Below are 25,146 nucleotides of genomic sequence, written 5' to 3'. Positions count from 1 at the left end.
ACATGACAACTTTCTATCCAGTACAATCACTGACTCCTGATGGAATGCACTATTGGGATAATTACTTCCCTTAAGACACTTTTTAACAACTAAAAACATAATTCTTTCTACAATATATCCTTTGTCTATATAGCTAGAAAGACTTAATGCCAGTTAAAGAATATTTACAAGTAAAACGCAACATATACATTAGCAAGAATGTAAATGAAATTTTCTCATAAAATGAGTAATTTTTCATCAGGACACTATTTTTAAAAACCAGTTCATAAGATGGCTACATGTTTTTAAAATTTGGAATGCATTCATTAAACATGAACAACATGACATTAATTATCATTATGTACTTAGTGTTTTGGGTTCAGCTAATTGTTTACACAATTCCTGAGTAGAGAGTGAAAAGACAGTAGAGACTAAATATCAATCCAGCAGATACAAAGAGAAAAGTAAGCCATACATTCAGGGCACTTACATACAAATTATCAAAGAATTCCATTAAGTGAAAATACCTGCAATGCCATAAATATACATAAGTACCAGGGTGGAACATCATCAATTCCATAAGATATGCCACTTTTCTCTTTCTTGCTTGTCTCATTTGTACCAACTTCCCCATTGGCTTGTTCACAGACATCTGCATCCACACCTACAATCTGCAAGATGTCAGAAACTGTTAGAGTCTAAAAATGAAGAAATAGCCAATGAAGTTTATTTGTCAATTAATACTAATGTCATCACATTTTTTGGCAAATGGCTAAGCTATTTGTTTGTACACAAGTATCCAAATGCATTTTATCACAAAGAGTATTCACTACTTTTGCTAGTATGACATCCACATTCAACATCCACATGAATTTCAAAAGTGAAAAACTAATAAAACTTGTAACACTTCAAGAATAAAAAGATTAAAATCAATCAACGACAGTTGCATGAATTTTTTCACTTATCTGTCACTGGGCATAATTTTCAGACTGAGCATACATTGTATGTCAATGGTGTCTTTAACTTCAGTTCCCTCACCATATAGATGCCGTCTCCCCACACTTCCCACAAGTAAGTGATATGACCATTCAATTACATGCAGTTTACCTACATTTTTCCTTGCTTTCACCCTCTCATTTCAGGCAGATTTTTGCCATTTTGAGAAGGCACTACTTTACACTTTTAATCATCCCTTTTTTTCTATGACCAGTTAAATATGTTCTGTTTGTGTTCTTTGAGGCTAAACATCTGCAATCTGATAAATTCGTTTTGTATTTTGTTTCATTTTCTTACTATTGTAACAAAACTTCAAATTATTTAATCTCAACTGAACACTCAGAACTCAAGCATCTGCTTGTCAAAATGCACTGATCAGTCAATCAATGTGACCACCTGTGAAATGCCTGAATAACCACCTTTTGCAATGCACATTTGCAGTGCAGAGGTATATCAACAACACCTGTTGGCAGCTGAGGGTTTCGAATAATTATCATTTCTTTCTAGAGAAGCTGCATGGTCATCACTGGTATCTGTTCTTTCAGAAGTTACTTTCTTCATATAGTTAAAGGCTACCCGGCCATTGACCTTCTTCTGTGTGAATGGTTGCACTTTGCCCGAAATCTTATGGGAATTGTCACATTAGTTGGTGTGAGTAATGAGTGAATGGGCAAATATCCTTTATGAACATTACGAATGTAGGTTGTGGACAGTTGGGAACGTGGGTCTCACAGGAAGCGTGCAAGGTATAAGTCCCTGCAGTTGCGCTATCCTCTGTGCCCTCAGTGGCTCAGATGGGTAGAACATACATAAATCATCAATGTAGGCCTATGCTGTGATAGTGCCACGCAAAACAACCATGGGTGCAAGCCCCCTCCATGAAAAACAAGTCCACACCATAACACCACTGCCTCCGAATTTTACTGTTGGCACTACATACGCTGCCAGATGGTGTTCACCGGGCATTCGCCATACCCACACCCTGCCATTGGATTGCCACATTGTGTGCCATGATTCGTCACTCCACAAAGCATTTCCCCACTGTTCAATTGTCCAATGTTTACCATCCTTACCCCAAGCAAGGCGTCGTTTGGTCTTTACCGCCGTGGTGTGTGGCATATGAGCAGCCTATCTACCATGAAATTCAAATTTCCCACCTAACTGCCATAGTACTTGAAATGGCTCCTGATGCAGTTTGGAATTCATGTGTGATGGTCTGGATAGGTGTCTGCCCATTACACGTTACAACCCTCTTCAACTGTCGGCAGTCTCTGTCAGTCAGTATACAAGGTCAGCATGTATGATTTTGTGTTGTACATGTCCCTTCACGTTTCCATTTCACTATCACATCGGAAACAGTGGACCTAGGGATGTTTAGGAGTGTGGAAATCTCGCGTATAGACGTATGACACAAGTGACACCCAATCACCTGACCACGTTCGAAGTCCATGAGTTCTGCAGAGCCCCCCATTCTGCTCACTCACGATGTCTAATGACTACTGAGATCGTTGATATGGAGTAACTGGCAGCACAAAGCACCTAATATGAAAAACGTATGTTTCTGGGGGTGTCCAGATACTTTTGATCACATAGTGTAGCACAATCTCCGCGCAGACTGTTGGTTTGAATGCTGTGACTGTTAGAATGCTCTATATTCGTAGATGAACCTCAGCTTACAACTAGATGTCTCTATCTTGCAGTAGCATCGGTGGTTTTATGAGAAAAGTATTGGTACTCCAAAAAAGAATGAATAAAATGGTCGTTTGAGGCAGAAACCACCGGTACTCGAAGCGTTAAAATCCTAATCGCTGCCTTTATTACGCCTGCTTGAAGCAAAGCAGCGCAATCATTCGCACACCACAACTTAAGTACGTCTTGCAACCATGTCTGATAACTACTAGAGACGACTTCCCAACAAAGAATATTCTTACAATAATATGAGTATATTTTAGCACAAATCGTAATTTCTTACAGAGTACACCAAAACACATCCTCTCACTATCGCTGCTGACCGGCTACTATCTGCTCTATCCGTCTGCAGTAACTTACTTACTCACCGACTGGTCATACCGGACTCGAGAGTCCATTACCGTAGCAACGTATTTTCGCCATCTGTCCCTGTCTTGGGCTATTTCCTTCCGTTCACCTCCAAATCAGCCTTCACATTGTCCTCCCATCCACGCCTCCGTCTCCCCACAGGACGTTTTCCTTGTAGGTGCCCTACCTACAGGTACTCTGCGCGCTGCCCTGTCATCATCCATTCGAGCTACGTGACCCGCCCATCGCAGTCTATGTGATTTAATAATACTGATTATGTCACGGCTTGAATAGAGTTCGTGAACCTCTTCATTATGCAGTTTTCGCCACTCTCCGCTTATGTCATCCCTTTTTGCTCCGAAAATTTTCCTCAAAATTTTGTTTTCGTATACTCGAAACGGCCTTTCATTTTGCACAGTGAGAGACCAAGTCTCACACCCATACAGCATAACTCGTAGAATAATAGTTTTGTATATTCTAATCTTTAAATTCCTAGACAATGTCCGTGATCCGTCTGCGGTAAGATTTTGTGAATATAAAAGGTGTTTCCAAAATGGAAAGCAACTAGACAACCTGTTAGCCCCACCCCAACACTGTCCGCCAAGTCTGCCTTCTGCGCCTTTTCCATTGTCGAAAAGCTATTGACCAGACGGAATCGACATGGCCAAAACTTTGGGCACCCTCAGGCCTTAAGGACTCCTCCTTTCTTCTACATCTACATCTACATCTACATCATCTACATCTACATCTACACTTCGAAAGCCACCCAACAGTGTGTGGCGGAGGGCACTGTCATTACCTCCCTTTTCTGTTCCAGTCGCGTTAGGTTCGCGGGAAGAACGACTGCCGGAAAGCCTCCGTGCGCGCTCAAATCTCTCTAATTTTACATTCGTGATCTCCTCGGGAGGTATGAGTAGGGGGAAGCAATATATTCGATACCTCATCCAGAAACGCACCCTCTCGAAACCTGGACAGCAAGCTACACCGCGATGCAGAGCGCCTCTCTTGCAGATTCGGTCACTTAAGTTTGCTAAACATCTTCGTAACGCTATCACGCTTACCAACTAACCCTGTGACGAAACGCGCCGCTCTTCTTTGGATCTTCTCTATCTCCTCCGTCAACCCGATCTGGTACGGAACTCACGCTGATGAGCAATACTCAAGTATAGGTCGAACGAGTGTTTTGTAAGCCACCTCCTTTGTTGATGGACTGCATTTTCTAAGGACTCTCCCTATGAATCTCAACCTGGCACCCGCCTTACCAACAATTAATTTTGTGTAATCATTCCACTTCAAATCGTTCCGCACGCATACTCCCAGATATTTTACAGAAGTAAATGCTACCAGTGTTTGTCCCGCTATCATATAATCATACAATAAAGGATCTTTCTTTCTATGTATTCGCAATACATTACATTTGTCTATGTTAAGTGTCAGTTGCCTACACCAAGAGCTTATCCGCTGCAGATCTTCCTGCATTCAGCTTCAATTTTCTAGTGCTGCAATTTCTCTGTATACTGCAGCATCATCCGCGAAAAGCCGCATGGAACTTCCGACACTATCTGCTAGGTCATTTATATATATTGTGAAAAGCAATGGTCCCATAACACTCCCCTGTGGCACGCCAGAGTTTACTTTAACATCTGGAAACTCTTCAATCCAGCCACACAGCTGGTCTGATATTCCGTAGGCTCTTACTTTGTGTATCAGGCGACAGTGTGGAACTGTATCGAACGACTTCCGGAAGTCAAGAAAAATAGCATCTACCTGGGAGCTTGTATCTAGTATTTTCTGGGTCTCATGAACAAATAAAGCGAGTTGGGTCTCACACGATCGCTGTTTCCGGAATCCATGTTGATTCCTACAGAGTAGATTCTGTGTTTCCACAAACGACATGATACGCGACCAAAAAACAAGTTCTAAAATTCTACAATAGATCGACGCCAGAAATATAGGTCTATAGTTTTGCGCATCTGCTCTACTACCCTTCTTGAAAACTGGAGCTACCTGTGCTCTTTTCCAATCATTTGGAACCTTCCGTTCCTCTAGAGACTTGCGGTACATGGCTGTTAGAAGAGGCGCAAGTTCTTTCACGTACTCTGTGTAGAATCGAATTGGTATCCCGTCAGGTCCAGGTGGACTTTCCTTTGTTGAGTGTTTCCAGTTGCTTTTCTATTCCTTGGACACTTATCTCGATGTCAACCATTTTTTCGTTTGTAGGAGGATTTAGAGAAGGAGCTGCAGTGCGGTCTTCCTTTGTGAAACAGCTTTGGAAAAAGGTGTTTATTATTTCAGCTTTACGCGTGCCGTCCTCTGTTTCAATGCCATCATCATCCCGGAGTGTCTGAATATGCTGTTTCGAGCCACTTACTGATTTAACGTAAGACCAGAACTTCCTAGGATTTTCTGTCAAGTCGGTACATAGAATTTTACTTTCGAATTCATTGAACGCTTCACGCATAGCCCTCCTTACGCTTCTGTTTGTTTGAGAGGGTTTTTTCGTTTGTGGGAGGATTTAGAGAAGGAACTGCAGTGCGGTCTTCCTCTGTGAAACAGCTTTGGACAAAAGGTGTTTAGTATTTCAGCTTTACGAGAGTCGTTCGCTGATTCAGTGCCATTGTGTCATTATATTCTTTTCGCAATAATAAATAACACCAAGTTAAGCAAAACCTCAGACTATATATAGGCCTAGTTAATTATTTGTTTCATATTCTTAGAACAATAAAATAACCGTGAACCGCCCGATCTAACTAACGTTTACAAACATTACTAAATAGGCACCTCAGATGTAGACAACATACTACGTACATGGACATGAACTCCGTTCTTCTACATAGTATATCTACATCTACATCTACATCCATACTCCGCAATCCACCTGACGGTGTGTGGCGGAGCGTACCCTGAGTACCTTTACCGGTTCTCCCTTTTATTCCAGTCTCGTATTGTTCGTGGAAATAAGGATTGTCGGTATGCTTCTGTGTGGGCTCTAATCTCTCTGATTTTATCCTCATGGTCTCTTCGCGAGATATACGTAGGAGGGACCAATATACTGCTTGACTCTTCGGTGAAGGTATGTTCTCGAAACTTTAACAAAAGCCCGTACCGAGCTACTGAGCGTCTCTCCTGCAGAGTCTTCCACTGGAGTTTATCTATCATCTCCGTAACGCTTTCGCGATTACTAAATGATCCTGTAACGAAGCGCGCTGCTCTCCGTTGGATCTTCTCTATATCTTCTATCAACCCTATCTGGTGCGGATCCCACACTGCTGGGCAGTATTCAAGCAATGGGTGAACAAGCTTACTGTAACCTACTTCATTTGTTTTCGGATTGCATTTCCTTATGATTCTTCCAATGAATCTCAGTCTGGCATCTGCTTTACCGACGATCAAATTTATACGATCATTCCATTTTAAATCATTCCTAATGCGTACTCCCAGATAATTTGTGGAATTAACTGCTTCCAGTTGCTGACGTGCTATTTTGTAGCTAAATGATAAAGGATCTATCTTTCTATGTATTCGCAGCACATTACACTCGTCTACATTGAGATTCAATTGCCATTCCGTGCACCATGCGTCAATTCGCTGCAGATCCTCCTGCATTTCAGTACAATTTTCCATTGTTGCAACCTCTCGATACACCACAGCATCATCTGCAAAAAGCCTCAGTGAACTTCCGATGTCATCCACCAGGTCATTTATGTATATTGTGAATAGCAACGGTCCTATGACACTCCCCTGCGGAACACCTGAAATCACTCTTACTTCGGAAGACTTGTCTCCATTGAGAATGACATGCTGCGTTCTGTTATCTAGGAACTCCTCAATCCAATCACACAATTGATCTGATAGTCCGTATGCTCTTACTTTATTGATTAAACGACTGTGGGGAACTGTGTCAAACGCCTTGCGGAAGTCAAGAAACACGGCTTCTACCTGTGACCCCGTGTCTATGGCACTCTGAGTCTCGTGGACGAATAGCGCGAGCTGGGTTTCACATGACCGTCTTTTTCGAAACCCGTGCTGATTCCTACAGAGTAGATTTCTAGTCTCCAGAAAATAATACGTGTTCCAAAATTCTACAACTGATCGGCGTTAGAGATATAGGTCTATAGTTCTGCACATATGTTCGACGTCCCTTCTTGAAAACGGGGATGACCTGTGCCCTTTTCCAATCCTTTGGAACGCTTCGCTCTTCTAGAGACCTACGATACACCGGTGCAAGAAGGGGGAAAGTTCCTTCGCGTACTCTATGTAAAATCGAACTGGTATCCCATCAGGACCAGTGGCCTTTCCTCTTTTGAGCGATATTAATTGTTTCTCTATCCCTCTGTCGTCTATTTCGATATCTACCATGTTATCAACTGTGCAACAATCTAGAGAAGGAAGTACAGTGCAGTCTTCCTCTGTGAAACAGCTTTGGAAGAAGACATTTAGCATTTCGGCCTTTAGTCTGTCATCCTCTGTTTCAGTACCATTTTGGCCACAGAGTGTCTGGACATTTTGTTTTGATCCACCTATCGCTTTGACATAGGACCAAAATTTCTTAGGATTTTCTGCCAAGTCAGTACATAGAACTTTACTTTCGAATTCATTGAACTCCTCTCGCATAGACCTCCTCACACTACATTTCGCTTCGCGTAATTTTTGTTTGTGTGCAAGGCTTTGGCTATGTTTATGTTTGCTGTGAAGTTCCCTTTGCTTCCGCAGCAGTTTTCTAACTCGGTTGTAGTACCACGGTGGCTCTTTTCCATCTCTTACGATCTTGCTTGGCACATACCGATCTAACGCATATTGTACGATGGTTTTGAAATTTGTCCACTGATCCTCAACGCTATCTGTACTTGAGACAAAACTTTTATGTTGAGCCATCAGGTAATTTGTAATCTGCTTTTTGTCACTTTTGCTAAACAGAAAAATCTTCCTACCTTTTTTAATATTTCTATTTACGGCTGAAATCATCGATGCAGTAACCGCTTTATGATCGTTGATTCCTTGTTTTGCATTAACTGATTCAAATAGTTCGGGTCTGTTTGTCACCAAAAGGTCTAATATGTTATCGCCATGAGTCGGTTCTCTGTTTAACTGCTCAAGTTAGTTTTCAGATAAAGCACTTAAAAATATTTCACTGGATTCTTTGTCCCTGCCACCCGTTATGAACATTTGTGTCTCCCAGTCTATATTCGACAAATTAATCCAATTACCATGTCTGAGCCAGCCTTAACCGTGACCTTCACCCAAATCATTTCACAATTCGGATCTCCGTCAATTTCCTTCGATACTATTGCACTTCTTATCGCTATAAACACTCCTCCCCCTTCACTGTCCAGCCTGTCTCTGCGGTATACATTCCAATCTGAGTTTACAATTTCATTACTGTTTACTTCTGGTTTCAGCCAACTTTCTGTCCCTAGTACTATATGGGCCTTGTGACGGTTTATTAATGAGAGCAGTTCTGGGACCTTTCTATAGACGCTCCTGCAGTTTACTATTAGCACATTAATATTGTTATTCCCTGTTGCATTTGGCCTACTTCCTTGCCGCGTCTCAGGAGGCGTCTTGTCGGGCCTAGGGATGAAATTCTCTAACCTAAAAAGCTCCATGTGCATTTTGCTCCCGCCAACAAAGAAAAAAAGCCTTTTTTGTGACGTCAAATACAATCTGTTGTTGTTGTGATCTTCAGTCCAGAGACTGGTTTGATACAGCTCTCCATGCTATTTATTCTAACCTGTGCAAGCTTCTTCATCTCCCAATACCTACTGCAGTCTACATCCTTTTGAATTTGCTTAGCGTATTCATCTCTTGGTCTTCCTCTACAATTTTTACCCTCCACGCTGCCCGCCAATACTAAACTGGTGATCCCTTGATGCCTTAGAACAAGTCCTACCAACCGATCCCTTCTTCTGGTCAAGTTGTGCCACAAATTTCTCTTCTCCCCAATTCTATTCAGTACCTCCTCAATAGTTATGTGATCTTCTGTAGCACCACATTTCGAAAGCTTCTATTCTCTTCTTGTCTAAACTATTTATCGTCCATGTTTCACTTCCATACATGGCTACACTCCATGCAAATACTTTCAGAAACGACTTCCTGACACTGAAATCAATACTCGATGTTAACAAATTTCTCTTCTTCAGAAACTCTTCTCTTGCCATTGCCATTCTACATTTTATATCCTCTCTATTTCGACCATCATCAGTTACTTTGCTTCCCAAATAGCAAAACTTGTCTACTACTTTAAGTGTCTCATTTCCTAATCTAATTCCCTTAGCATCATACGATTTAATTTGACTACATTTCATTATCCTCGTTTTGTTTTTGTTTATGTTCATCTTATATCCTCCTTTCAAGACACTGTCCATTCCGTTCAGCTGCTCTTCCAGATCCTTTGCTATCTCTGACAGAATTACAATATCATCGGCAAACCTCAAAGTTTTTATTTGTTCTCCATGGATTTTAATTCCTACTCCGAATTTTTATTTTGTTTCCTTTACTTCTGGCTCAATATACAGATTGAATAACATTGGGGATAGGCTAAAATCCTGTCTCACTCTCTTCCCAACCACTGCTTCCCTTTCGTACACCGCAACTCTTATAAATTCCATCTGGTTTCTGTATTTTACCCCTCCCACCTTAAGAATTGAAACAGAGTATTCCAGTCAACATTGTCAAAAGCTTTCTCTAAGTCTACAAATGCTAGAAACGTAGGTTTGCCTTTCCTTAATCTATCTGCTAAGATAAGTCGTAGGGTCAGTATTGCCTCGCGTGTTCCAACATTTCTACGGAATCCAACCTGATCTTCCACGAGGTAAGCATCTACCAGTTGTCCCATTCGTCTGTAAAGAATTCATGTTAGCATTTTGCAGCCAAGACTTATTAAACTGAGAGTTCGGTAATTTTCAAACCTGGCAACACCTGCTTTCTTTGGGTTTGGAATTATCATATTCTTTTTGAAGTCTGAGGGTATTTCGCCTGTCTCATACATCTTGCTCACCAGATGGAAGAGTTTTATCAGGGCGTTCTCTCCCAAGGCTATCAGTAGTTCTAATGGCATGTTGTCTACTACCAGGGTCTTGTTTCGACTTAGGTCTTTCAGTGCTCTGTCAAATTCTTCAGGCTGTATCATATTTCCAATTTCTCTTCATCTACGTCCTCTTCCATTTCCATAATATTGTCCTGAAGTACATCGTCCTTTTATAGACCCTCTATATACTTCTTCCACCTTTCTGCTTTCCCTTCTTTGATTAGAAATGGTTTTCCATCTGAGCTGTTTATATTCAGACAGGTGGTTCTCTTTTCTCCAAAGGTCTCTTTAATTTTCCTGTAGGCAGTATCTATCTTACCCCTACTGATATATGCATCTACATGCTCGCATTTGTCCGCTAGCCATCCCTGCTTGGCCATTTTGCACTTCTTGTCGATCTCATTTTTGAGACGTTTGTATTCCTTTCCGCCTGCTTCATTTACTGCATTTTTATATTTTCTCCTTTCATCTATTAAATTCAGTACCTCTTCTGTTACCCAAGGATTTTTACTAGCCCTTGTCTTTTTACCTACGTGATCCTCCGCTGCGTTCACTATTTCATCTCTCAAAGCTACCCTTTCTTCTTCTACTGTAATTCTTTCCCCCGTTCTTGTCAATTGTTGGCTAATGCTCTCTCTGAAACTGTCTACAACCTCTGTTTTTGTTTCAGTTTATCCAGGTCCCATCTCCTTAAATTCCCACCTTTACATCTAAGTGGTAGTATTGCTTAAGAAGGTATATAACGGCAGTACATTGACGGAACTGTCATTGTACTCAGGTTATTCACGTGAAAGATGCCCGACATGATTTTGGCCGAATCTTGGGAAATAGCAGAACAGACTTTGAACGTGGAATGGTAGTTAGAGCTAGACGCATGGGAATCGTTAGTGAATTCAATGATCGGAGACCCAAAGTGGAAGAATGTGACAAAAATACTAAATTTCAGGCATTACCTTTCATCACTGCCTTCACTTGACGACAGAGAGCAGCGACCTTTGTGTAGAGTTGTCAGTGCTAACAGACAAGTAACACTGCGTTAAATTCCCGTAGTAATCAATGTGGGACGTACAACGAACGTATCCGTTAGGACAGTGCGGCAAAAATTTGGCGTTAGTGGGTTGTGGCAGGAGGCGACTTTCCTGAGTGCCTTTGCTAACAGCTCGACATCGCCTGCAGCGCCTCTCCTGGGTTCATAACCATATCGGTTGGAACCTGCACGAATGGAAAACCGTGCGTGCTCAGATGGGTCACGATTTCAGGTTGGTAAGAGCCGATGGTACGGTTCGAGTGTGCCACAGATCCCACAAAACCACGACCCAAGTTGTCAACAAGGCACTGTGCAAGTTAGTGGTGACTCCACAATCGTGTGGGCTGTGTTTACATGGAATGGAGTGGGTACCCTGGTCCAACTGAATCAATAATTGACTGGAAATGGTTATGTTTGACTACTTGGAGACCAACTGAAGCTATTCAGCTGAAGACGACGTTCTCTTTGTGAGACATAACTGAGAAAATTTAGTGAACCGGCATTTACGGCAGATATCAGAACGATTCTAAAGCCGCGCTCGTGTCTCAGGAACACGGAGACAAGATAACAGAAATCTGGGTTCGTGCGGAGGCAGATAGATAGTAGTTTTTCTCTCGCTCCATTTGCAAATGGAACGGGAAAGGGAATGACTACACTTCTGGAAATGGAAAAAAGAACACATTGACACCGGTGTGTCAGACCCACCATACTTGCTCCGGACACTGCGAGAGGGCTGTACAACCAATGATCACACGCATGGCACAGCGGACACACCAGGAACCGCGGTGTTGGCCGTCGAATGGCGCTAGCTGCGCATCATTTGTGCACCGCCGCCGTCAGTGTCAGCCAGTTTGCCGTGGCATACGGAGCTCCATCGCAGTCTTTAACACTGGTAGCATGCCGCGACAGCATGGACGTGAACCGTATGTGCAGCTGACGGACTTTGAGCGAGGGCGTATAGTGGGCATGCGGGAGGCCGGGTGGACGTACCGCCGAATTGCTCAACACGTGGGGCGTGAGGTCTCTACAGTACATCGATGTTGTCGCCAGTGGTCGGCGGAAGGTGCACGTGCCCGTCGACCTGGGACCGGACCGTAGCGACGTACGGAAGCACGCCAAGACCGTAGGATCCTACGCAGTGCCGTAGGGGACCGCACCGCCACTTCCCAGCAAATTAGGGACACTGTTGCTCCTGGGGTATCGGCGAGGACCATTCGCAACCGTCTCCATGAAGCTGGGCTACGGTCCCGCACACCGTTAGGCCGTCTTCCGCTCACGCCCCAACATCGTGCAGCCCGCCTCCAGTGGTGTCGCGACAGGCGTGAATGGAGGGACGAATGGAGACGTGTCGTCTTGAGCGATGAGAGTCGCTTCTGCCTTGGTGCCAATGATGGTCGTATGCGTGTTTGGCGCCGTGCAGGTGAGCGCCACAATCAGGACTACATACGACCGAGGCACACAGGGCCAACACCCGGCATCATGGTTTGGGGAGCGATCTCCTACACAGGCCGTACACCTCTGGTGATCGTCGAGGGGACACTGAATAGTGCACGGTACATTCAAACCGTCATCGAACCCATCGTTCTACCATTCCTAGACAGGCAAGGGATCTTGCTGTTCCAACAGGACAATGCACGTCCGCATGTATCCCGTGCCACCCAACGTGCTCTAGAAGGTGTAAGTCAACTATCCTGGCCAGCAATATCTCCGGATCTGTCCCCCATTGAGCATGTTTGGGACTGGATGAAGCGTCGTCTCACGCGGTCTGCACGTCCAGCACGAACGCTGGTCCAACTGAGGCGCCAGGTGGCAATGGCATGGCAAGCCGTTCCACAGGACTAGATCCAGCATCTCTACGATCGTCTCCATGGGAGAATAGCAGCCTGCATTGCTGCGAAAGGTGGATATACACTGTACTAGTGCCGACATTGTGCATGCTCTGTTGCCTGTGTCTATGTGCCTGTGGTTCTGACAGTGTGATCATGTGATGTATCTGACCCCAGGAATGTGTAAATAAAGTTTCCCCTTCCTGGGACAATGAATTCACGGTGTTCTTATGTCAATTTCCAGGAGTGTATTAATAGTACGAGATACATTCCGCAATGCGCCGCATGGTAGCTCGCCGAGCATGTATGTGGATGTACAGTGCCAGATCAGAAATCGTAACCCTAGCCCTGCTCCTCGTGGAAGTATTCAACTATGACTCACGACCCGCCTACACAGCTTTAGTTCCGCCAGCACTTTTGTCTTAATTTCCAAAAACCGTTTTAATCTGCCGCTAAGTCTGAAGACAGCACGCAATCCGCTGTAGAGTGAAAGAAACGCTCATTATCATTCTTGTCATTTTAATAGCAGGTTCTCGAACTCTGGAACGTCGATAGAGCAAATGGCTAAGTTTATTATTTTTCATTTGAATTTGTTAGGATTCTACCTATCTCGTTTTTAAAATGCTTTCCATCAGAGTATAAAAGTCATCCTAGTTCCTATACATGGAGGTAAAGTCTACGCAGTAATTAGTTAGTTAGTTCGTTTCATATTCCGTGGATCATTTTGCGCAATAATGATGAGGAACGAGTCGCTTTACATTCACATCGTAACTTAATAATTAATATGTAAATATGGCTAAATCTGAATGTTTTTAAGTTGATTGTTTTTAAATATATAGATGAGAGTTAGTAATTCCTGCCCACCAAATCTACAATTTACAATAATAGAAATTCTTCTATGGAATACAAGGAATTGTCAAGGAGAAACTTTCTCAGTTTGTTTTTAAATATTACTATGCTGCCTGTTAGACATTTTATATGACTCGATAAGTGATCAAAAATTATTTTGCAGCATTGTGCACCCCTTTTTGTGGTAAAGACAACCTTGATGTAGGGTAATGAATGTCATTTTTCCTTCTAGTATTATAATATACATAATTCTTCTTTTTGAACTGTAGTGGATTATTCGCAACTACCTTCATGAGGGAGTGAATATATTGTGAAGCAGAAGTCAGAGTGCCCAACTCTTTAAACAGATAGCTGCAAGAAGATCGTGGGTGAGTACCACATGTTATTCTTAAAGCACGTTTTTGGGCAACAAAGACTTCCTCCCTTAAGAATAAGTTACCCCAGAACATTATTCCATATGACGTTATTGGACGAAAATATGCAAAACTTACTGATTTATCTCTCCCCATGATTTTCAATGATTCTAAGTGCAAACTTGGCTGAACTGAGTTGGTGTGGCAGTTCCAAAAAGTGCTTTTTCCAGTTTATAAATTCTCACCAATATGAACACCTAAATACTTTAAAGTTCCCACTCTACTTATTATTTCCTCACCATGTATTACACTTATAATAGGTTCAGTACCCCTAGATGTGCAGAACTGAGCATTTTATGTCTTTTTAAAACTGAGGGTAAGACCAGCCACAGAAAACCAGTCAATGATACTTTTAAGAATATTGTTTACCATTTCTTCTGTTTCTGTATCTATACACGGACTGACTACAATACTAGTGCCGTATGCAAAAAGAACTAACTCTGCTTCTTGTGTTTTAGACGGAAGATCGTTTGCATATATGAGGAACAATATCGGGCCTAGGATTGAGTCTTGGGAAACCCCATAAATTATCTCTCCCCAGTCAGAATTACGTCCCGAAACTATATTTGTTGAATTATTGAGTACAACTTTCTGCAGTCTTATGGTTACCTAAGACATTATCCATTGATTGGCTGAACCATCAGTTCCATATAACTTCAATTTATCTAGAATACTGTGATACATACAGTCGAATGCCTCAGCTAGATTATCATGTAATTGTGCTGAACGCAATTCATCTCTAACTTCTGTTCATTACAGGGCACACTGACCAGTGAGTGTCTTGGCGCGAGAGTCTAATAATTCATGTATCTGTAAAGAGACATCTGAACTGTTTACTTGGTGCTTAATACGCTGTCCGCAACTGCAGCGGTTCGGTTCACGCTGAGCTTGGGCAAACCGACTTAGTGTTGCCGACATATGTGGTAGCCTTGACGGCTCCATTTAGAGCTTAGCACAAGCATCTCGAGAACAACGCTAAACCTCTGCTCAGGGACGAGGTCGCTGACCCGACAGCATCTGTTAGCAGCCGCAAAACAATTGGCAATAAAACTGAATGAGGAGCGTTTCGCGAGTGGAGTAGCCTAACTAAAGCCGGTTTAACTCCGAATCATCAGGGAGGGAAGGACGGGTGTACTTTATGCCCACCTTTTGAAAATTGCGCCGCGTCATAGTAACTTCGCTGACTATCGACTGTGGTATCGCGCAGGCGATCTTTGGACCTGTGAGGGTGCTTTAGTTCGTTCTAAGGTTATGTATCGTACAAACAGGGTCTTGTAATTTAGAGAATACTGTCTCATTTCGGGGCGCGTTATCTGCCAACCTTATCTTATCCTGGGGTATGGCTCTAAGTATTTCTTGTTTTTAATTAAGTCTTCCACCAGATTTCATACACGTTTTTTTCAGTTAAACATAACCGACATTTGTCATATTTAATATTTTCAGTTTCAGGACCATACTAACATAGCAATGTCACTTTAAAACTTTTTTGTTTTTCTGCGGTTGTCATGAAGTACCTTCCCCCCACCCACACCCTCTTTGATAGTACATGTCACTGAAAGTTGGTAGCCCGCATCTCGTGGTCGTGCGGTAGCGTTCTCGCTTCCCACACCCGGGTTCCCGGGTTCGATTCCCAGTGGGGTCAGGGATTTTCTCTGCCTCGTGATGGCTGGGTGTTGTGTGATGTCCTTAGATTAGTTAGGTTTAAGTAGTTCTAAGTTCTAGGGGACTGATGACCATAGATGTTAAGTCCCATAGTGCTCAGAGCCATTTTTTTTTAAAGTTGGTATTGCAAAGAGTGTTCTAAAAGACGTTTTCAGTTTCTTGACCGAACTTACACATCAGTACCACTTTAAAAACTGTGTTGTAAATACCATATACGTTCTAGGGGGGGGAAAAAACCACGCTCCCCAAGGGACTTATCCGAATGGCGTGGAAATCCCCAGATGCTTGTCGGGTCCTGCATATAATGCTCCAAACGTCCTCAGTTGGGGAGAGACACGGCGACGTTGCTGGCCAAGCTGGAGTTCTGCAAACAATAAGACAAGCAGTAGAAATTCTCGCAACGTGCAAGCGGGCATTATATAGCCTAAATGTGAGCCCATGATAGCTTGCCTTGAAGGGCAACAAAACGGGGCGCAGAATATCGTCGACGTTCTGCTGTGCTGTGAGGGCGTCGCGTATGGTAAACATGTTCCACTACGGCCGATGTACTAACGGAACTTGTTTACTAAGACGGTGATGATGAAATAAAATTCAGTGACACGAGCGTCATGCCTAAACAATCGCATTATCATGCGCGCATGTATGGGGAGACTATTAAGATTTTTAAACATCGAAATAATTTTAACATAAAAGAGAAGAGTGTTAAATTAGATAAAATGTGGATGTCAACGTTCCACCGCGAGAATGACGATCGGTTACTTTCACTCGAGAATGTTCGCAGTACCAGAAATAATCCCGCAGCTGACGTCATATGATGTACTGCGGTATACTATTCGGCGCTCCCGCGGGTTCTGGTTTCAGTTCACCGTTTTACTTCTGGAGGTGCCTACCGTAGTCGGAGATGAAACGTTAGGGAAATTTTATGCATCGACCGCGGCCTATTAGTCCGGAAGTTGTAAGTGAAGTCAATACCGGTTGTGAAAGCATGCATTGTATGAACCTGACTGTTGCTCGTCATGCTGCCAGAGAACCAGGAGTTTGGGATGCCACTTCATTTTCTAGCAGGACCCGTTTGGTTGTCATCTGCTGCACTCTTACAACATAGTGGTAGGTCGATATTCTACACCTCGTTTTGTTGCCCTCCATGCGAAGCCATCCTGGGCAAACATTTCGGCAAGACAGTGCCCTCGCGCACGCGGCGAAGATTTCTATCGCTTGTCTTCATGCTTGCTAAACCCCTTGGCCGGCAAGGTCGCCGGATTTCTCCCCAGTTGAGAACGTTTGGATCTTTGTGGACAGAGCCTACAATCAGCGCAGGATTTTTGAAGATCTAACGCGCCAGTTGATCAGAATTTGGCACGATAGCCCTCAGGCGTACATATCTAATAACTCTATCAATCAGCGCCAAGCCGAATAGTTGCTTGCGTAAGAGCCAGGGGTGGACTAACGCATTATTGACTTTCTCAATTTGTGAAGCTCTTTCTGCTGAATATATCATAATTTTTTTCTGGACTGTAATCATTTCTTTGTCTGGATGTGCATGTCACATCTATCGATCTCGCTTCAATTCGGGCAATTCCTTCAAGTTGCCTCGTTTTTTTGGTCTGAGTAAATAAGTCAACAATAAATGAACTATCGCATTGGAGTTTTGAGCTCAGTTCCCGTTCTTGCCGAAAAATACGAGGGTGAGTCAAATGAAAACCTTAAATTTGTAATAACAAATCGAAATTTCGCGCCGTTGTCTTGTAAGTTTGTACGCGTGCTACAAACAGCGTGCAGAATGGCCTGTGGGTGGCAGCATAGTGCAGATGCACACATGCGTCGCAGTATCAGTATAAAGATGGCAGCCCCACTTGCGACTTGCACCGGGGAAGAACAGCGTTCTGTTATTCGGGTTTTGCGTAGTTAAGGTGTGAAACCTATTGAAACTCATCGGCGAATGAAGGTTCAGTAAGGTGATGCATGTTTGTCACAGCACCAAGTCTACGAATGGAGTAGGAAGTTCGCAAATGGTGTGACTTCAGTGGAAGATGCTCCTCGTCCAGGTCAGGCACGGGTTGTGACTCAACAGAACATTGCAGCAATTGAAGCCATAGTGAAGGAAAACCCTCGTGTGACGCTGAATAACATTGCAACATTTTTACAGATTAGTCATGGGTCAGCACACCACACTGTGCATGATATGCTCCAATTTCACAAAGTGTCTGCAAGATGGGTACCACGGCAGCTGACGCCTGAAGTTAGAAAACGACGTGTTGATGCTTGTGAAGAACTTCTTCGGCGCTTTGAACGAGAAGGTGACGGTTTCCTTGCAAGAATCGTTAGTGAGTATGAAAAATGGGTTCACTTTCACCAACCGGAAACGAAGAGAGCGAACAAGGAATGGCGCCATTTCTCATCGCCAAAACCAAAGAAGTTTCGAACAGAACCATCAGCAGCGGAGGTTATGCTGGCTCTCTTTTGGGACGAAAAAGGCGTCATTTTCGAACATTACATGCCTAGAGGGACCACTGTCGCCAGTACATCATACACAGATCTCCTAAAAAATCATATGCGGCCTGCAATCAAATCAAAGCAACGTTGATTGCTGTCAGCAGGTGTCCTTTTGCAATATGGCAATGAAAGGCCCCACATTGCCCGTACAATAGTTGCAACAATCACAGACCTGCATTTTAAGTGTCTTGCTTATCCATCATACTCACCAGACCTTGCCCCAAGTGATTTCCATATGTTTGGACCACTCAAAGACGCAATGGGAGGAAAGACGTTCCGTTCCGATGAAGAGGTTGCGTGGACTACCAAAAGAATTTTTTCCTAAAGGAATATATGCACTTTTTAAGCGCTGGAGGAGTTGCATTGAGCGTGGGGGAGTTTATGTTGAAAAGTGGTACAGCTTTGTACCACTTCTGCACAATAAAAAATATTTAAGGTTTTCATTTGACTCACTTTCGTAGTGATGAATTACGTATAGGTTCGCCTTTTCGCAAGTACACAAGTTATTGTTTTGTTTTATCACCCAAACATGTTTCACAAAGTTGTGCCATCGTTGGTGGGTTTTCTATTACTTTACTGAACTACCTAAATACAGTTTCTTTAGGATAAGAAATATAATACACCAGATAATGTAGTCATTTAAATCGTATGTGCACTTTACCTTTTATTTTACATTGTATGTGTCCTGTGGCTGCCAATCAAAATCATTCACAGGCCTAAATTAGTACATAATGTCATCTGCAAACATGAAGGATGTTAGAAAAATGCATGCATTGAACTTTTTGTTTATTATCCAATTTTTCAAATCATACCACGAATTTTATCAGAAAATTCACTTTAAAGTTTGTATATTAAACAAAAATACAATGTAGACGATTTGTTAACATCCTTCATGTTTGCAGTCGACATGGTGTACTAATTTAGATGTGGGGTTGATTTTGATTGGGGCCCACAGGGCACACACAATATAAAATAAAACAAAGTGCACATACAATTTAAAATACAACCAAATCTAATGTCTCATATTCTTCAATCTAACAGTGACCTGTATCTATATCTTTCAGGAAAATAATTTAAAAAAACGCTGAAGATGCAACAACTGTGATGAAACATTTTTGAATGACCAAACGAAACAATAATTTACGTTCTTGTGAAAAGGCGGATCCATCATTAAATCATAAGTAACAGTAAACGAATCTTCTATAATTTTTTGAGGGTTGGCATAAAATACACCTCCCCCTCGCCCGTCCCCCTTGGTATACGGCTCCAAGCTGGGCGGGACGCCAGACGCCTAATTTATATTCAGGGTGTATAAAAATGAGCAGCAAAAACTTATACTGGTGAAAATATACGATAATATAAGCAAAACATGTCAGGAAACATGGGTCCGCAAACGAACTGATTCGTATAATTGTATTTGAAATGTAGCCTTTTCGTGTAAGTTTCCAGGTAATTGGAGTTAAATTATACCCAAGGCATTTAACAAAAATTACATTTGCTACTTCACCACGTGACATGTTTAGTGTATTGTACACTCGCGTCCGTTAAAGAACGTGTTCAACGTGCAGTCCTCACATTTCAAGGTGATACCATTGCATCTTATTGTATTGGATTGGATTGAACTGGGGATCTAGAAATGACGGAGAGGCTTCGTCCCCGCCGTAGCCCTCAGTGGTTCATAACCCGACAACAGGTTACAGCAGTCCACTCAACCCACCACCGATCCACACCGAACCCAGGGTTATTGTGCGGTTCGGCCTCCAGTGGACCCTCGAGAACCTCTCACACTAGACGAGTGTAAACCCAAATGTTTGCGTGGTAGAGTAATTATGGTGCACGCGTAAGTGGAGACAGTGTTTGCGCAGCAATCGCCGACATAGTGTAACTGAAGTGGAATCACTTGTCAGTGATGAAGCGAAAAGAAGGAAACAGAAAGAACAACGAACAAATGAAACAGATAAGAATGAAGAAGCACCTTTAGCTCCACCACAGAAGAGAATGAATAGATTAAAACAGGTGAACCACGAGAAGAATATCGAGTGAGACACTCAAAAACCATAGAGAAACTGATCAAGAAACAAGATTACAAAATGAACTAACTAGAGTTAGGTTTTTTTTACTATAGTAAGTAACATTCCCTCCCCCCATGAACCATGGACCTTGCTGTTGGTGGGGAGGCTAGCGTGCCTCAGCGATACAGATAGCCGTACCCTAGGTGCAACCACAACGGAAGGGTATCTGTTGAGAGGCCAGACATACGTGTGGTTCCTGAAGAGGGGCAGCAGCCTTTTCAGTAGTTGCAAGGGCAACAGTCTGGATGATTGACTGATCTGGCCTTGTAGCAATAACCAAAATGGCCTTGCTGTGCTGGTACTGCGAACGGCTGAAAGCAGGGGAAACTACGACCGTAATTTTTCCCGAGAGCATGCAGCTTTACTGTATGATTAAATGATGATGACGTCCTCTTGGGTAAAATATTCCGGAGGTAAAATAGTCCCCCATTCGGATCTCCGGGTGGGGACTACTCAAGAGGATGTCGTTATCAGCAGAAAGAAAACTGGCGTTCTATGATCGGAGCGTGGAATGTCAGATCCCTTAATCGGGCAGGTAGGTTAGAAAATTTAAAAAGGGAAATGGATAGGTTAAAGTTAGATATAGTGGGAATTAGTGAAGTTCGGTGGCAGGAGGAACAAGACTTCTGGTCAGGTGACTACAGGGTTATAAACACAAAATCAAATAGGGGTAATGCAGGAGTAGGTTTAATAATGAATAGGAAAATAGGAATGCGGGTAAGCTACTACAAACAGCATAGTGAACGCATTATTGTGGCCAAGATAGATACGAAGCCCACACCTACTACAGTAGTACAAGTTTATATGCCAACTAGCTCTGCAGATGACGAAGAAATTGAAGAAATGTATGATGAAATAAAAGAAATTATTCAGATAGTGAAGGGTGATGAAAATTTAATAGACATGGGTGACTGAAATTCGGCAGTAGGAAAAGGGAGAGAAGGAAACGTAGTAGGTGAATATGGATTGGGGCTAAGAAATGAAAGAGGAACCCGCCTGGTAGAATTTTGCACAGAACGCAACTTAATCATAGCTAATACTTGGTTTAAGAATCATGAAAGAAAGCTGTATACATGGAAGAACCCTGGAGATACTAAAAGGTATCAGATAGATTATATAATGGTAAGACAGAGATTTAGGAACCAGGTTTTAAATTGTAAGACATTCCCAGGGGCTGATGTGGACTCTGATCACAATCTATTAATTATGACCTGTAGATTAAAACTGAAGAAACTGCAAAAAGGTGGAAATTTAAGGAGATGGCACCTGGATAAACTGAAAGAATCAGAGGTTGTGCAGAGTTTCAGGGAGAGCATAAGGGAAAAATTTGACAGGAATGGGGGAGAGAAATACAGTAGAAGAAGAATGGATAGCTTTGAGGGATGAAGTAGTGAAGGCAGCAGAGGATAAAGTAGGTAAAAATACGAGGACTAGTAGAAATCCTTGGGTAACAGAAGAAATATTGAATTTAATTGATGAAAGAAGAAAATATAAAATGCAGTAAATGCAGCAGGCAAAAAGGAATACAAACGTCTCAAAAATGAGATCGACAGTAAGTGCAAAATGGCTAAGCAGGGATGGCTAGAGGACAAATGTAAGGATATAGAGGCTTATCTCACTAGGGGTAAGATAGATACTACCTTTAGGAAAATTAAAGAGACCTTTGGAGATAAGAGAACCAATTGTATGAACATCAAGAGCTCAGATGGAAACCCAGTTCTAAGCAAAGAAGGGAAAGCAGAAAGGTGGAAGGAGTACATAGCGGGTCTATACAAGGGCGATGTACTTGAGGACAATATTATGGAAATGGAAGAGGATGTAGATGAAGATGAAATGGGATATATGATACTGCGTGAAGAGTTTGACAGAGCACTGAAAGACCTGAGTCGAAACAAGGCCCCCAGAGTAGACAACATTCAATTGGAACTACTGACGGCCTTGGGAGAGCCAGTCCTGACAAAACTCTACCAGCTGGCGAATAAGATGTATGAAACAGGCGAAATACCCGCAAACTTCAACAAGAATATAATAATTCCAATCCCAAAGAAAGCAGGCGTTGACAGATGTGAAAATTACCGAACAATCAGTTTAATAAGCCACAGCTGCAAAATACTAACACGAATTCTCTACAGACGAATGGAAAAACTAGTAGAAGCCGACCTCGGGGAAGATCAGTTTGGATTCCATAGATACACTGGAACACGTGAGGCAATACTGACCTTACGACTTATCTTAGAAGAAATATTAAGAAAAGGCTAACCTACATTTCTAGCATTCGTAGACTTAGAGAAAGCTTTTGACAATGTTGACTGGAATACTCTCTTTCAAATTCTAAAGGTGGCAGGGGGAAAATACAATGAGCGAAAGGCTATTTACAATTTGTACAGAAACCAGATGGCAGTTATAAGAGTCGAGGGACATGAAAGGAAGCAGTTGTTGGGAAGGGAGTAAGACAGGGTTGTAGCTTCTCCCCAATGTTATTCAATCTGTATATTGAGCAAGCAGTAAAGGAAACAAAAGAAAAATTTGGAGTAGGTATTAAAATTCATGGAGACGAAGTAAAAACTTTGAGGTTCTCCGATGACATTGTAATTCTGTCTGAGACGGCAAAGGACTTCGAAGAGCAGTTGAACGGAATGGAGAGTGTCTTGAAAGGAGGATATAAGATGAACATCAACAAAAGCAAAACGAGGATAATGGAATGTAGTCAAATTAAATCGGGTGATGCTGAGGGAATTAGATTAGGAAATGAGACACTTCAAGTAGTAAAGGAGTTTTGCTATTTAGGAAGTAAAATAACTGATGATGGTCGAAGTAGAGAGGATATAAAATGTAGACTGGCAATGGCAAGGAAAGCGTTTCTGAAGAAGAGAAATTTGTTAACATCGGATATAGATTTATGTATCAGGAAGTCGTTTCTGAAAGTATTTGTTTGGAGTGTAGCCATGTATGGAAGTGAAACATGGACAATAACTAGTTTGGACAAGAAGACAATAGAAGCTTTCGAAATGTGGTGCTACAGAACAGTGCTGAAGATTAAATGGGTAGATCACATAACTAATGTATTGAATAGGATTGGGGAGAAGAGAAGTTTGTGGCACAACTTGACCAGAATAAGGGATCGGTTGGTAGGACATGTTTTGAGGCATCAAGGGATCACCAATTTAGTATTAGAGGGCAGTGTGGCGGGTACAAATCGTAGAGGGAGACCAAGAGATGAATGCACTAAGCAGATTCAGAAGGATGTAGGTTGCAGTAGGTACTGGGAGATGAAGAAGCTTGCACAGGATAGGGTAGCATGGACAGCTGCATCAAACCAGTCTCAGGACTGAAGACCACAACAACAACAAGTAACATTCGTGAAAGATAACGATCACAAATTCATGAACAAAAATAAAGGTATGAGAAGTACAAAGGATAAGAAGCAGGGATTGAAGTTTGCAAGTGAAGCATTTCTTTGTGATCTTATTAAAGAGTACAACAGACTAAAACACGTTGTCACTCGCAAAATGGATCAAGTCTGTCAGTTCTGCGACGGCAAGAAATTCAGTAGCGAGAAATCAGGGAAGTGTTGCAACTTCTAGAAAGTTCCATAATTTTCTTTAATATTTTCGAATATTTATGCTTTTGAATCTTGAATATTTTGGAATGTTCTTGGTGTTCTACACAGAAATGAATAAGTGAGTGATAGAGTAATTTATTTCAAATTAAGGTATTGTTGCATAACTTAAGTGGATTTAAAAGTACTTAATAGTATTTTTCGGCGCTAGAGAGTATTTTTGAGTGTGAAGTACTAACATTTATATGATTTTGAATGTTCATTTTTACGATTTTTCGGAGTGATCTGCAGTTTTCTTAGAAAGCAAATGAAAATAAAGACTAAGAGAAGTGGTTCTTTTTCAGCTAATAATAATTAAGCAATAGATCCGGAGTGGCCGACAGGTCGCTGCAAATATTCTCATCTGACGCCATTTTAGTGACGACCATGTCAGTTGAAACTGGTGCTGTCCCCAGTAATTAAAGACAGATCCACCATGTCAAAAATGTAAAAACTGTGGGAGGGATTGTTATAGTTATGCAGTAAGTGAAATGAGTAGAACAAGGAAAGGCAACTAATGCCTGAGGGGCGGGGAGGCGCTGAAGCTAGTTAAATGATACGCCGCCGCTTATGCGGAGAAATTTTCTCCAACCGGCTCTGAGCCCCATTATTAGCATTGTGCTCAGACACTCGCCGGCCTTCAGAAAACCAGACACACACAATAACTTTCATGAAATTTCCAGATTTTTATCTTCACTATAGTTATCTTCCACAGCTTTTGCAGCACGACCGTAAGCAAATTTTCTACTGCTTCTAAGTTTACATTACTATTTATGCAAGCGCCTTGCACTTATGATGAATGACACACAATTATTTGATTGTTGAGGCCATGCGCTGGGAAACAAAGAAAGAGGCTTTACTCACAAGAGCTGGACTGATCACCAGTACCTCTAATACCGAACAGAAATTTTAACTTCCGCAGTTGTATCTGTCTTGGATTTGCAGTCTCATTGGCTATCTGTAATGACAGTATTTTCTTAGCCTAAAGGAAGGAAAAAGAACCAGAAACTGACACATTTACTAGTTTATTTACTTACGAATGGACAGAGGGAAGATAGACTGTCTTCCGAGATATATACATTGAGGTGACGGAGGTTATGGGATAGCTCATAATATCGTGTTGGACCTCTTTTTGCCTGCCATAGTGCAGCAGTTCGACGTGGCGTG

The 25,146-nt window shown here is 42.2% G+C and overlaps 1 protein-coding gene across 2 annotated transcripts in view; it reads right to left on the bottom strand.

Annotated features, from left to right (window-relative positions):
- Positions 1-25,146, bottom strand: part of LOC126335141 (solute carrier family 23 member 2) — a 259,625-nt gene that overhangs the window by 116,554 nt on the left and 117,925 nt on the right. For both annotated transcript variants that reach the window (XM_049998101.1, XM_049998102.1), the window contains exon 2: positions 507-650. In XM_049998101.1, the coding sequence (XP_049854058.1) occupies positions 507-650 (144 nt within the window). The remainder of the gene's footprint in view (positions 1-506; positions 651-25,146) is intronic.

This window comes from Schistocerca gregaria, chromosome 2 (genome assembly GCF_023897955.1).
Source record: "Schistocerca gregaria isolate iqSchGreg1 chromosome 2, iqSchGreg1.2, whole genome shotgun sequence".
In the NCBI taxonomy this organism is placed as follows: Eukaryota; Metazoa; Arthropoda; class Insecta; order Orthoptera; family Acrididae; genus Schistocerca; species Schistocerca gregaria.
This window is presented reverse-complemented; position numbering and strand designations above follow the sequence as displayed.